Source organism: Nyctibius grandis, chromosome 16 (assembly GCF_013368605.1).
Source record: "Nyctibius grandis isolate bNycGra1 chromosome 16, bNycGra1.pri, whole genome shotgun sequence".
Lineage (NCBI taxonomy): Eukaryota > Metazoa > Chordata > Aves > Nyctibiiformes > Nyctibiidae > Nyctibius > Nyctibius grandis.
This window is the reverse complement of record NC_090673.1, coordinates 5,027,574-5,042,265: the sequence shown is the minus strand read 5'-3', so window position 1 is coordinate 5,042,265 and position 14,692 is coordinate 5,027,574. Positions and strand designations below refer to the sequence as shown.

The following is a 14,692-nucleotide window of genomic DNA, read 5'->3' as shown; positions in this document are numbered from 1 at the left end:
TTTTAGTTTCCCCTCTTGTGCATTTACCCTTCAATGCTAGAATAGTGTAGCACAGCCTTGCTCAGCCCAAGGAAAAGTTGCTGCTTTCCCTTTAGAGCTGGAGAGAGTAACCATTAGCGTGTGGCCTGTTAGGCAGCCAGACGTTAAATGTTTCAAGTCCCTTTGTGTGGATGCAGCTACCATGCTCATGTTGTAACCTAATCTGGGTAAGTCTTCCTGTGGCAAGGAGAAAAAACAGACTATTCTGCTTTGCCTTGTTCCAGATGTGTCCGCAACAGCCATCTGAGACCCCTGCATCGCTGGAGCGAGGGTCTTTCCCCCTTCCTCAGCTTCGGCTTGAGCCCCGGGTTCCTTTCAGACAATACCAGATGAATGACCAGGATGGGTAAGGCTGCCATGACTGTCCCACTTGAGATTCAGGTTCAGGGTGTGACATGAACCTTAAACTATGCAAGAATTTGGGCCAAGGATCCAATTGTGTGGGTGAAGCTGCAGGCAGCCACAGAGGAAACCTGATTTTTACCCAAAGAAGCAGTGCTTTGCTGCAGCTACAGCAGCATCTGAAATGTTGCAGGACTGTAAGCACTGCGTGTCTGAAGAGCAGGTGGATGTGAGCAGTAGGGGTGTGTGGTCCTGGACTGGAAGAGTTGCAGCTCTGATCTGTAAGCCCTAGGAGGTGGGTACCAGGTAGACAAGGGAAGGGAGAGAAACTTGGAGCCCTTGTATATAGGTGCATGGCAGAAAAGGACTGATTCACTGTTACAAACTCAGCTCTGCTTTTCTTTATTGTTTGCTGTTTCTAACCATTTCTTTGCATTTCCTCGTAGAAAAGAGAACAGGCCCAGCCTGTCTCGCCCAACACGTCCAGTTCGGCAGCAAATAGAGAGAGCACCTCGGCCCACCATTATCAATGCAGAGAACCTAAAGGGGCTGGATGAACTAGACACTGATGCGGATGATGGATGGGCAGGTAAAGTGCTTCCATTCCCTAGCTTCAGGCAACGACTTAGGAAGTGAAGCAACGTAGTTACTCCACCCTGAACTGTGAAATAGCCAGGATATTCTGGTGGCTCCGTTTCACTGCCATGGAAGGAGAGGAAGTAAAGCATGGTCTGTGTAGTTGTGAAATTGCTGTTGGTGTAAATGATGACACAATGGATCCTTCTGATCCTTCCATCACACTGTACTCAAGGAACCGGATCTGAAGACTCCTAAAAGCTGAAAACACCAAACAGCAGGAGGATAGCAATATGGCTGCTGGGAAGAAGAGTTAGTGCTGCCTTTTCAGTTACGGCATTCAGTATCCAGTTACGCACAGTCTGGCTTGGTGGCTGTCTCCTCATTTGCAGCCCCCATTCCCAGACTGCCTGCTGCTCCTCTTCTGGGACCAGCCACTGTTCAGCAGTGTAGGTCCACACTACTCGCATCGTTTTGAGTACCTGTGGTGGACATTCAGCTTTCCAAGTAGTTTATGCCAAGCCTGTGCATTATCTGGTTTAGTGCCAGAGAGGACATAAGCTTTATCGGGACAAGGGACCTGTTTCTTTCCTCTCATATCCCTTCTGTAATCCTGCCTTTGTAGGTATTCATGATGAAGTGGATTACTCTGAGAAACTAAAGTTTAGTGAAGATGAGGAAGAGGAAGAAACTCTTAAAGATGGACGACAGAAGTGGTAAGAGGTGGCTGTATTCATGCCTACAGTTGTTTCAATAAAAGTAAACAGTACCCTGATCTTTTTAAAACTTGTTCTAAATGTTGAGGCTTGGTCCCCCTGATTTAATACTGTGACTTTGTTGATTCCACTGGCCATAGTTTGAGTGGACCTCAAGGATGTGCATGGATCTTGAAGCTGAGCTCCAGGATGCCAGGCTTTTTCCTCCTCCCCTTTCTGTGTCTCACCTTTATCCTGCTGCATAATTGTGGTGTTAATCCTTAGGCACCTTAGGAGGAAAAGCACATTGCTTGTTCTGGTCATTTTTTTGGATCTTTCCTTTCTGTTACAGTCATTTGCCTTTGGCACTTGATAAGACTGCAAGTGCTTTCTGAGGCAAGTAGCAAATGTAATAACAAAGCTGTTTATATGACAGGAACAGCTGGGATCCCAGAAGACAGCGACAGTTGTCCCTGAGCTCTGCAGACAGTGCAGATGTTAAACACACCTTGGAGGAAGGAAAGAATTGGGGTGACTCAGTTGGCTTGGCCCGGTCAGTCCGGAAAGTGCAGGATTCACAGCAGCCTCCGAGGAAGCTGAATGGCTGGAGCTCTGCATCTGAACACCAGGTAGGTTGAACTCATGTGAGCGGGCTTGTGCTGCTGGATGTGACACATCGCTGTCCTTAAGAGGCCAGTTTGATATTTTATTGAAAATGGGATGCTGATGAATTTCTCAGTTCTTTGTTTACGTCCAACCAGAGAGAAATCCATCTGCGTAGCACTGCCACTAGAGAAAATAAATTGAAGCTGGTCCAGAGCAGTGGGGTTGTCAGGACAGTGAGAAAATGGAGCTATTGAACCAGATAGCAATAACTCCCCCCACCAAAAGGGGGATTTGTGTGCATGAGGATAGAGGGGAGGGAGCCAGGAGGGGATTTTTGCAGCGTGGGATGCAAAGCTCCAGATACAGGAGGTGTTTGGGCCATGCTGATTGAGGAATGTTTTTCCTTTCGCAGAAGCCCACACTGGGAGGTGTTCTCAGACAGCAGTCCCTTGAGGATAAAGAAGAAAAGGTACCACTGAGACAGAAGTTTGTGCACTCTGAGATCTCTGAGGCTGTCGAGAGAGCCAGGAGGCGGCGGGAGGAGGAGGAGCGGCGAGCCAGGGAGGAGCGTCTGGCAGCCTGCGCTGCAAAGCTGAAGCAACTTGATCAGAAGTGCAAACTGGCTCAGAAGAGCGGGGAGACCCAGAAACACACAGAGAATGAAGATCAGCGACCCCCAAGCACAGAGAAAAATGCTGTGCAAGAGAATGGTCATGCTTTCCGCAGAGGTACAGAAACATTGCTTGCCTCACTTTGTAAAAACTGCTCTTTTGCTATTGTGCTGATCTCTTACCTGAAGTGTGGGGGAGTTCCTGGGAGGGAGCATTCAGAGGGTGCTTCAGTTGCACTTGAGAGATCAGCTGCTTCACGTATTCTGTAGAGTATTTTGGATTGGTGATGAAGGTTCATTTAAAAAAAAATCCTATTAAAACAAATGCAAACTTCTTTGGTTGCATTTATCTATGCTCAGTCAGCTGTGCTAGCAGAGATGTTGTTGGAACAGGCCTCTTGATCTTCTCATGATTGGATGATGATACTAAGAAAGTTCTCATGGGCCACAGATCAGAAAATCAGTTACCAGTAAGTGCTGGCAGGTTTAAGGAGTAACAAGGGAAAGGGACTTTTTCCCCCCAGTGCTTAAGCAGAAGGCTGATGGCAGAGGGGGGCATCTTGGCATTTATCACTAAAACAAGATGGACAAAGCCATCTAGAGCTTTCAAGGCGAATCAGGGAGATTGTGAAGCGCTATACGTGATTATAATAAAAGTTCAACCACGTAACGAAGTCAGGACATGCCCACACGTGTCTGTTGTGTGGTGGTGCACTCACAAGCCCTGTCAGAAGCAGGGCTCTTCAAGGCTTGTTTTCTTCTCTGCAGCAACCCCCGAGTTTCCCACACAGGATGTGTCTGTTGGGTATCTGGAAGAGGAGACTCCTGCCCCAGCAGCAGCAGCCCAAAGCAGCAGTGAGGAGGAGCTCAGAGAAGCTCCCTCCCCAGCACAGGAATTCAACAAATACCAGAAGTCTCTTCCCCCACGATTCCAGAGGCAGCAGCAGCAACAGCAGCAGGTAATAGGTGTGACACTCCCCACCCCTCTACCTCTGGACCCCCCACCAAACAGTTGTGTTTGCTTGGTTCTCAACACAATCACATAACCAACTAACCAACCATCTTTGGGCTCGGAGGTGATAAATGGGAGTATTACCCTGGCCTTTCTCAGTACTTTTGATCACAGATGTATCCTGTCTGACAGGGGTAAAGGGCTCTACGCAGGTTACATGAATTCTCTGTGCACCCTGTGATGCTGGAGCTATTGGGGTTAGGGCTTTCTGTGGCTGGGGAGAGCCATGGGAAGTCCAAGTTTGTCACTTTCCTAGGAGAAAAGTAGACACTGCTGTCAGAAATATTGACTTGTCTTGCATGGTTGTCTGGCTGTCTTCTGACAACGTGAAATCTTAGGACTGTGTGGTTTGTAGCAGAGCTCTGGTTTGCAAATGTATGTATGCAGGAGATGCTGGAGATGTTCCCCTTCCTGTGTCCAGAGAGCAGCAGTGGCTGCCTTGGTGCTTGCTGTAGGGCCTGATCCAGTGATGTCTCTAATGCCTTTGGCTGGCAGTGAACCCAGTGAACATCTGTTCTTATTCCCTGGCACTGTTCTTCAGCACTGCTGCAGTGGCAGGGAGCTGATATACAGGCCAAGGGGAAGGAAAACCTTTGGGGATCAGCTGCTTCCATTTCCTGGCTGACCAGCCTGAACTGCTTTATATATCTTGCATCTTGCCCAGCCTTACAGTGGTGTATGTGCCGTACATACTGTTGAGCTCTTCTTCCGGATGCAGTGAGCCTCCTTAGGACAGTGGAGTCAAAGCAAGGGACAGAATACCCAGGCCTGAGATAATGCAAAGTTAATTGCCATTCTTCGTAGAATAACCACTTGAAATGTGATATAATCAACCCTGCTGCAAACCTTAGTGAAGAGCTCACATTTGGCTTTTGCTTGGAAGCTCAGTAATTGCTCTTTTATGGATGTTCCCCTGTGCTTGTTACTGGGCATTTGACATTTTCATGATTCAAATGTCCAGCAGCAAATGCTGCTAATGTTACTCTTAGAGATGCTCTTAAACTAGAAATAATTGGATGTCTTTGCTGTCATGCTAATAATACCACAGGTCATTGCTACTGGAAGAACATGAAATTTGCATTTTATTTTCTGTTATCCTCTGTGTCGTTAGTATGTATGAGGCAGTTCGTATTTTGGCTGGCTTGTATTGCTGCTTTGGTAGCAGTGGTTCCATGAAAAGAACAAAATAAAAAATAGCGTTGGTATTGTTAATGAAATACTTTCTCCAAGGTACTGGAGCACTAGATAACTCAGATATAATCTTTGCATTTATCTGAGTTTCTCTCTTGCCGTAATGATGTGTCAGGTTCAGATTTAAGGGTGTCTCTCTTGCTCTGCGGTAGGGGATTGGCTTTTTTTTATAAACAGTTACAGTATCTGACACTGTTGTAAGCTTAGTAAGAAAAGACGGTGGAAAGTTGGACAGGTAAATAGATGTATTTCATGTTAATTGGAGCTGTTTACCTTTCGAAAGCTTTCTTTGATACACAAAGCTCCCTTCAAATACAGGTTCTTGGACCTTTCGCAAAAGTTAAATGTCAGATCAGATTAACGTTCACAACAGTCCTCAGCTAAAGGAAGGTGGACTGGCCGTGTGGGAGATGGGGAAACAACCTGAAGGTGTCAGCCTATCTCTGGAGGATGCACAGGAAAAAATATAAAATATTGATAGCTCTCTTAATTGAGTTTAGGATGTTCTTATCTAATCTGTTTGGCTAACATGAGTAGAACTAGTATATATGCACACTGAAAAACTTACAATTGCATTTCCTCCAAAGAGCAACATCATCTAAAGTATTTGATTCCAGTTAGGAAATTGTGTTTGACAGGAAGCTGTCCTGTATCTCATAGAAGTGCTGAGAAAATGCACACTCCAGTGTTGAAGCTGATCTGTTGCATTGGGCCATATGGCATGGCCCATAGTGATGGGAGTTTCTGGCTGCAACGTGTTCTGGCTGTGCTGGGTATTCAGAGAATAACAACAACTGCCATGTTCCCAGTTGGTAGTGAATTGCCTTTATCTGCTCTACCCTCCCATCTAATCTGTTTTGAGCCTTTAATATGTAGCATGTGTTTTCCTTCGGCTGGCCAGTTTGCAAGTGTGATTCCTGGCACTTTGACCATTGATGTCAAACAGCCCATCCCTCTGCCCTGCAGGAGCAGCTCTACAAAATGCAGCACTGGCAGCAGCAACAAGTGTATCCTCCCCCATCCCATTCCCATCCCCAGCGGACGTTCTACCCACCGCACCCCCAGATGCTTGGCTTTGATCCTCGCTGGATGATGATGCCCTCTTATATGGACCCTCGCATGGCCCAGAGTCGCACCCCTGTGGATTTCTACCCTTCAGCTCTTCACCCTTCAGGTAAGGTGTTCAGTGTTTCCCTTTATCACGGCTGTTGAGTTGGTCCATATCTGGAAAGTTACTGCAACTGTTTCTCAGACCCAAGGCTTTGGAAGTTGGTTTTCCAGACTGTAGAATGCAAGGAGCACATTACAGTCTTAGAGCTTCTACAAGTGCCCAGGTACTCGATGTCCTGAGGATTGGTCAGTCTTGTTTCTGGCCAGTGAGGAGGGGGGCATTTGAGCTGTTGAGATGGTGACGGCTGTCCTAATCTTCTGTGCTTCACCCATCTTACCTCTGCCCTGACTTTGCATCCTGGCAGGCTGTGATTGACCTTCTTTAGGGATGAGAAGGAGGCAGTTGCAGTGAGGGCTGGTGAGGGAACAGAGGAGGTTGGGAGGGAGGACACCTGCCTGTCCCTCCCCTGCACTGCAGTGGGAGATCTTCCCTAGCAGCTGTGGAGCCTTAGCGGGTGTGAAAGCAGATCTCAACCCTTGGAGAAGGATCAGTTTGGGAGTTACTGTAATCATTGAAATCTTAATAGACCCCCTTCAAGAAGTGTGATGGAGAAATCCTGCAGTTCCTGAGCTGTGTGCTCCTAGCACCTTCCTACCTTGTTACTGATCTTCAGAGGTCTGAATATAGACATCAGGATGTATAAATCATTGCCTTGAGTTTGTGGTTTGTTTTCACACACTGCTTGCTTCCAAGCCAGCGATGGTGTGTAGTGTTCTGTGCAGGCTGGGCTCTGAGAGCTGTGTCACCTGTATCACCCCCAGCTGTGTATTTCCCAAGCACAGTCTCCCTTCTACTAGAAGGGTTCCCATGGCTGCAGTCACCTGCTGCCCTGGAAGGAAGGAGAGTCAAGCTAGCTGTAGATCGTTAATTCTTCTTGGCTATGAGATCCTAGTGTTAATGGTATGAACTCTGTTGTGACCAGGAATTATGAAGCCCATGATTCAGCAGGACTCCATCGGTGGGAGCAGCTGTCGGTCTGAAGATCAGAACTGTCAGGCAGGGCAGGCGGAAAGGAAAACTGCTCCCTTGGACCCTGTGCCAGTGTGGGGCCAGGAGAGCTACACGTCTCTGCAGAGCAAAGGGTACTCCCTGTCACATCAAAAACAGGCTGACAACATGACCATGGAGGGGCTGCACACCAGGTGAGTGCAGAACTCCCCTGTCCTCGTGCATGCTGTGATGGGAGGTGCTGCTGTAATTCCTCTCCTACTGCAAAGCAGGTGTAGAGTTGACCCAAAAGATATCTCTGAACAGGCCAAGGTACTGATCTGGTAGCACCCTTACACTGCTGAGTGTTTATGTCATGGAGGTGCTTACAGACTGAGCTATTCAGAGTTGGTTTATCTGATACCAGTCGAGGCTGACCAGCTTGGAGCCTGTTCAGTAGAAGGGAAGCACTTGTCACCTACATGGGTAGGTACAGAAAACAATGAATCAAAAATTCTGATACTTTCTAGTTTGTCTCCTAATTCTTTGGGACTTTCTGAAACCAATTCCTTGTTTTCAGATCTCCACATATGTTGGAGGCTGAATCTCCCTTTATTTCTTAAGTTTGCTGCCCATCATAGGAACTGCTTTCTTTATTATCCATTGATTTGACAAACCAGGCAGTACTGCCTGGGGCCACAGCAGATCTGCCCAGCATTCAGGTATTTGTAGGCTCATTGCCTCATGATTTAGAACAAACCCCAATTTATTTATTTGTTTGCACCACTTGTGCCCAGCCTGGGCCCTTGGAGGCATGCTGTGCTCTGTGTTAGCTTTTTGTTTGTTGTTTGTTTCCTTCTCAGGAATGACAGTTACTCTGCCTCTCCTGGAAGGTCGGAGAGTCTGAGCACCCAGCGAGATCTCTTTGAGGAGAGAGGAGAGGAGTACTTGAATGCTTTTGACAAGAAGGCGCAAGCAGACTTTGACAGCTGCCTGTCTTCTCAGAGGATAGGCCAGGATCTATTGTTTCAGCATCAGGAGACCGTGCAGGAAACCTGTTCTTCTGGCAACCGCCATGCAAACTTGAGGTGTTCGCCCCTGGAGCCTGATTTTATCCAAGCAGAGAAGAAGCCTGAATATAATGGCTGGGATATCAGCCACCACCAGAAACCCTCAGAGTCTGCAGCAGAGGTTGCTGAAGAAGTGCCCAGGAATGAGCAGTCATTCAGTGCTGACCCGTGGAAGAAAGAAGGAGGGAATACGAAACAGCCCACTGAAGAGACAACAGAGTGGGCTCCTGAGAACCGGAACAGCAGTGGTCAGCACCAGGAGCAAATGGGGAGGACACGGCGATCAGGCCCGATTAAAAAACCAGTCCTGAAAGCCCTCAAAGTGGAAGAGAAGGAGAAGGAGATGGAGAAGGTTAAACTGGAGGGAGAGGACACCTCGCGCCCACTGAAGGAGAAGGCGGCTGTTCAGAAAGTAGAAAATGAGTCAGATGATTCTGCAGCCTTACTGAACTCCACACGTTACCTGCTGGATGACAAAGGTTCTTCCCAAGCAAGCCTTGCCCGTGAGGCTGAGAAATCCCAAGAGGAAGAAGAGGAAGAGGAGGAGGAAGAGAAGCCAGAAAGAACCTGGGAGAACAAGCTATCGAGAGAGTCCAGTGATCTCCCTCCCACAAAAAGAAACAACTGGATCTTCATTGATGAGGAGCAAGCCTTTGGTGGGAGAGGTCAAGGGCGTGGGCGAGGGAGAGGCTTCAGAGAGTTCACTTTCAGAGGCCGAGGCACTGTTGTGGGAAGCCGGGGAGTCTATAACAACCAGCGGAGCAGCCGAGGGCGAGGGCTTCGGGAGTTCAACCAGCCAGAGGACTTCCCCAGAGGCAAGCCAAGGCGCCGGATTGCAAGTGAGACGCACAGCGAAGGGTCAGAGTATGAGGAGCTCCCCAAGCGTCGCCGGCAGAGGGGCTCAGAAAACAGCAATGAAGGCTCTGTGCTGGACAGAGAGGACAGCGATTTGAAAAAGGGAGATTTCAAAGAGTCTTGGAGGTCCAACAAAATCTATTCAGATGATCACACTAGTCTGGATCCGAAGATGAGGGCTCCGAGAGCTTTTGGGAGGTCACTGCCGCCACGACTGAGCAACTCTGGCTATGGGCGAAGGGGTTTCATGGGTAAGGACCCTACCCAGTGGCAAGGCAGGAGTGGAGGAGCAGGGTGGCAGGAGTACAGCCACACCTCTCCATCGGACACTTTTGGGAGCAGACAGCAGTCTGACAGGGACTACATTCAGGATTCTTACAAACACGTGGATTCCTTCTCCAGGCGGGTTTTTGACGAGAGTCATCTGGATGAGAAAAGGCACTTTTTCCAGGAAGATTACTCAGCGGATCAGGAGAACATCGAGAACAGGCCATTCAGGAGGCGGCGTCCCCCCCGCCAAGACAAGCCCCCACGATTCAGGCGCCTCAGGCAAGAGAGGGAATCAGTTGGCCAGTGGAACCCTGAGGAGGGAGGCCCCAACCTGCTGCCCAGCCAGTGGCCTGGAAGACCCAAGCTGACCACCACGGAGAAGAGCAGCATCTCGGGCAGACGGTCTCCTGAGCTGTCCTACCAGAACTCATCAGACCATGCCAACGAGGAGTGGGAGACAGCATCTGAAAGCAGCGACTTCAGCGAGCGGCGAGAGAGACGAGATGGAGTTTCAGAGAGCGAAGGCCAGCTAGAGGGTGGCCTTGGGAGCAGGAGCTTGGGAGAGAAGAGGGAGTTAGCGAAGAGGAGCTTCTCGAGCCAAAGGCCACTTGTTGACAGGCAGAGCCGCAAGGCCGAACCAGCCGGGTTTGTGGAGCAATCTGTCAGGACGGGTGTAGGAGCAGCTTCCAGATACGAGAGCCAGCAGAACGGGACACTGATAAAAAGCAAAAGGTAAAGTTGCATTCTGGTGTACAGATATGTGTCATCTGATATGCAGATAATAGAAGAGTGGAGAAGGGCTGGACTGTGAGTGGGGAGATGTTGGCTGTGTTTCTTTCCATCTAGTGCAGGTGACTTCCAGCACCATTAATCCAACCTTATGACATCCAAGGGTTTCATCATTGTCTGTTTTATAATCAGTTGATGCCTTTGCTTCCATGCTGGGAATCCAGGTTTATGGAAGTTGCTGGGACACTGTGAGCATGCAATGTGCTGCTGCTCTTTACCTTAGTTTTGGGGCAAGACAGCTCTCTGCTCTCTGGGCTGCCTGTCACTAGAGACATGAAAGATAATGAAGGAAATCCTGGTCCTTAACTCCAAACCTGTTGTGTCCTTCCTCTCCTATCATGGGTCCCCAGTGGAGTTTAACAGAGCACAGAAGTGAGGGTTGGGTTTTCCTGGGATGAGCTGCTGTGAGCTGTGTAGGTTGAGCATCATTAACCTGGATTTCCAGTAACGTGACTGTGGCGTGAGCGCGATGTGTGACATTGCCAGTCCTACCTCTGGCTGAGCAAATATTTTCTTAGACCTTAGTGGAGACTGGTGATAAATGGCAAGCAGTGCTGTGTGTTCCTAGCGTGCTGGGAGGAGTTCCTCCTGAGAGTATTTTAAGACCATTCTGATGCTAGGGATCAAGTATTTCCTTGCAAGTGTCTTGTGAAGAATCTGGTGATCAGCAGGATGCTGGATTAGGTGGGCATTGGTTCTGGGCCAATTTGACAGCTCCCTCGTTACTCTTTTCCTTTAACAGGAAGAGGAGTAAAAACGTTCTTATGCAGCTGCGTTGTATTGGGTTTAAAGCACTGATAAATAGGCAACTTGTTCTTTGTTTTCTGTCCTCTTATGATCCACATCCCCCAATTCCTGGATGTAGTAACTAATAGTAGGTTATATGGAAATAAGGGAGAGGAGAACTGATGTCTGGAAAGATGCGTGTAGATAGAAAGGGAAGGGGGAAGCTTTTATTTTCCCCTGCCTTTAATGTGATTGTTTTGTGAGTTCAGTGCTGGGGAATGATGTGTGGATTGTGGTCGAAGGGGCAAAAAAAATCCAGGAGAAACAAAATGGAAAAACTCTATTTTTTTTTTTCTTGATGTTGTTAGCCTCACCCCATCTCCCTTCCCCTCACCTGGTGCTTGCCAAGAAATGTGTGTTAATTGCAAAGAGGACCAAGGGAGCTGTTAGAGCAGTGTCATAGGAGGGTAGGAGGCACTGTACAGAAGCACAGAGCCCTGCCCGTGGGGACAAGCTAGGGTACTAGCTTTGTTGCAGGGGCAGCATGTTGCTTGACTCATGAGTATAGGTATTGTTTTGTTTCCATCCCAATTCCCCAGTAACATCCTTGTAATAGGCTGTGTGCTTAGAATTTAACGTCTGCTTCAGTTGAGCAAAGGCTGGGGAAGAATGAGATGTGATTAGAAACCTGGCAAAGAAAATATAGCCCATCTGTTTTCTTCTTGCTACTTTTACTCATGTTCTAGTGACAAACCTAATTCCTTTCCCTTCTTTCCTTTTAGGTCCCCAGAAGAAGGAGGGGGCCTTGGCAACAGCAGTGGTGGGAGCAGCCACTCCATTTACAGCTTGGATAGGGCTTCCCATGCCAACTCGGAAAGTGCTGAGGGGCCAGGTAAAAAGCCAGAGAAGGAGTCCAAAACCACTGCGCAAAGAGCAAGCGAGAAGGGAGAGGCCTTGTCACAATTTGAACTGAGTTATGGAAGTAAGTGCCTTAATTCATATGTGTTTTTAAAGGGATAACACATTGCGGCTGACTTCAAGCCAGGCTGATTCAATCCCATGTAATGTTAAATATCAGGTTAGATTACTTCCCGTTTATTTACACAAACAAATTTCAGTGTATCTAAATAGGGAAAACATGGAAGACAAAGATGATGTTAAATTTTAAACCCAAACTTTCAGCCAGATCTGACAGTCTCTCTAATATTTCTTCTATAGAAGGTTTGATTTTAGGGAAGAAATGAGGCTTTTCCATATTTCTGAGGTGTTAAATGTAGAGCCCAGAATACCTTATGTAGTGCAAAGGAAGTTGAAAAAGGATCCAGAGTAGGGAAGCTGAGTCTGAGCTCGTGGCAAGGAGGCAAGACATGAGTATCTCTGAAATCACTGGCATTAGGCCATGACTCAGCTTTTTGCTGTTCGTAGAACTGAGGTTTTACGTCCAACGGTGATGGGTGTGTTTTCAAAAGTACCTGTGCCTGCTTTGTCCTTGCTAATATTTCAAAAGGTGTGAGGTTTGTTTCAACTGATACTATACCTACAGTTACCTGTGTTACCACGTGGCTTGCATTCCCAAGCTCCCCCAGCTGGAGCATGCTCATCTTGAGGCAGAAGAGAGCAAAGTCATGCAGGATAAAGTGACTGGTAGATGTCAACAGACTACCATGGCTTAGTTTTCGAAGCTTATCTGCAGTGCTGCTGGCTGAAGTTGTTTGCCTGTAGCATGGATCTTATTTGGAATGCACTCTTTAAATTAGTGCAATGATAAAGCTTTGTGTGCGTACACACATACACAATTTCTTCCCCGTATATGCTTTGTTCAGGTACCATCATCGATAATCGGGTGTCAAACACAGCAGAAGAGAATGACGTAGGTTCTATGGCAGGTGAAGGCTTCATTGAGGTTCTTACTAAAAAGCAGCGTCGTTTGCTGGAAGAGGAGCGAAGAAAGAAGGAACAGGCTGCTCAGGTGAGGAGTGGGAGGCAGAAAAAGCTTAACCTGATACATTGTTTGGACTCCAGTCAGAGGGATGGGGCCCCAAAAAGTGTTTGGATGAGCAGAAAACCATGCAGTTGGCCACAGTAGGTACAGTTCCTGTATTAGGCTCTGATGGTCAGGTGCCATTGGTCTGAAAAGGATGGTTAGATTTCTGACTGTTCTTGTTTGATAGTAGAATTGTTAGTTGTGAGTTAAGGAGGGTTTTCTGAAGTGATCCTCATCCAAAGCAACTTGGCTCACTAAGCCAGTTGCTGGCTGTAGTTGGTGGGATGTTGGGCAGCGGGGAGCAGTGGAGGACCTCTGCACTCTTGCTGTGTCAACGATGTGTTATTGCTAGAGCAGGATGTGGTGGCTTCCTTGCCAGAGGTGTCATGTTTGTGTCTGGACACCTGACCAGAAAGAACCTAACTGGAAGAAGCTCTGACAATTTTGTGTTCATAATAGAATAAAGGGAGTTGATTTACAAGGAAAGATTTAAGACTGCAGTTAAGTAATGTTAAGTAATTTTAAGTAATTTTAAGTAATATTTTGACATGAAGGGAGACTTAGTGAGATCTGGAGGACTAAATGCAAATGAAAAGCATCATTGGGAATTGCTTCCTGACGGGGAGGGCTTGTTCAGAGAGTCTCACAAGCAAAGTTATAAAAGCCTTGTTGCTTGGCATCTTTAAAATTAAGCAGAAGACAACATGTGAATGTGCAGTGGGAAGGGTCTTGCAGGTGCAGAGATGTGCTTCTCTTTCTGTTCAGATCTTGTCTCTGTGAAAGAGCTGTCTCTGTATTGTGAAATTATTAATTGCTCCTGCTTTAGCTGGAGTAAAGGACAGGAATTAAGCAAAGCAAGTCTGTTGTAGTGTTAATTTTGCTTTGCTTTATACCCTATCCCCTCACCTTCCCAAAAGAAAAATATCTCAGGCTGCTGAGGACAGCTTTTTTCACTGCCGTGGTAGGCTGAGGGAACCTCCCAGTACCCACAGGGTCCATTTGAAAGAAAAAAAAAAAAAAGAAGGAGGAGAGGGAGGGAGTCAGAATTACTTTATATGGTTCTGTTATATGAGTTGGGGGCTTTTCACATTGTAGCATTTAGAAATCCAGGGTTTGAACTTGCCTGGAACAGGCTGTGTTAGCCCAGTGCAGTGACCGGTACCGGTCTTATGGCCTGTGCCTTTTCTCTCTCAGGCACCAGCTAAGGCCCGCGTCCTTCAGTCTCGCATCCCTCCTCGATTTGCTAAGAAGCAGAACAGCTTGTGCTTGGAGCAAAGTGATGTAACAGTGTCTGGAAGCAGCCTGGGCACAGAGATCTGGGAGAGCAACAGCCCAGGTAAGTTTGGGTCTGTGCTGGAGTGTTTTATAGAGCTGGAGAATGCTCTGGTGTGTTCAGGAAGGGCAGGGTGTCTGTGCTTGAGAGGAGACAACCTTCTCTCGTCTGATGCTGGAAGTGGGAGAGGAGCTAGCAGACCTCTGAAGCAGCATCTGTTAAAAGCTGTACTGCTTAACCATCCTCGTCCTGTTGACCGTGTCAGTCACCTAATTTATTTCTTGGGACTTTTTTGTAACATCAAGATCCTACATAGCATTTTCTAGCCTGTTGGGCTGGATCTGCTTCAGCATTTTCTTATTTTGCCTTCCTCTGTTTCCTCATTCTCTAGCACTGAGTAGCTAGTGCCTCCCTCATTTCTCTCTCTACTCTTTCTTCCTCCTGTTGTTTTAATGGTGGTGAAAACATCCTATCTCATGTCTAGAAATGGAAAGCTAATAGTGTAACATGCATGGTGTACAAGGTGTGCTCACAGCTGAACCCTGCCCTCTGTTCT

General features: G+C 47.4%; 1 protein-coding gene across 11 annotated transcripts in view; it reads left to right on the top strand.

The window, feature by feature from the left end:
- Nucleotides 1–14,692, top strand: part of PRRC2B (proline rich coiled-coil 2B) — a 49,415-nt gene that overhangs the window by 20,285 nt on the left and 14,438 nt on the right. For all 11 annotated transcript variants that reach the window (XM_068413624.1, XM_068413622.1, XM_068413623.1 and 8 more), the window contains exons 8-19: nucleotides 264–385; nucleotides 828–970; nucleotides 1,583–1,673; nucleotides 2,089–2,281; nucleotides 2,671–2,986; nucleotides 3,637–3,827; nucleotides 6,038–6,245; nucleotides 7,165–7,384; nucleotides 8,033–10,096; nucleotides 11,662–11,861; nucleotides 12,703–12,848; nucleotides 14,058–14,199. In XM_068413624.1, coding sequence (XP_068269725.1) covers nucleotides 264–385; nucleotides 828–970; nucleotides 1,583–1,673; nucleotides 2,089–2,281; nucleotides 2,671–2,986; nucleotides 3,637–3,827; nucleotides 6,038–6,245; nucleotides 7,165–7,384; nucleotides 8,033–10,096; nucleotides 11,662–11,861; nucleotides 12,703–12,848; nucleotides 14,058–14,199 — 4,036 coding nt within the window. The remainder of the gene's footprint in view (nucleotides 1–263; nucleotides 386–827; nucleotides 971–1,582; nucleotides 1,674–2,088; nucleotides 2,282–2,670; nucleotides 2,987–3,636; nucleotides 3,828–6,037; nucleotides 6,246–7,164; nucleotides 7,385–8,032; nucleotides 10,097–11,661; nucleotides 11,862–12,702; nucleotides 12,849–14,057; nucleotides 14,200–14,692) is intronic.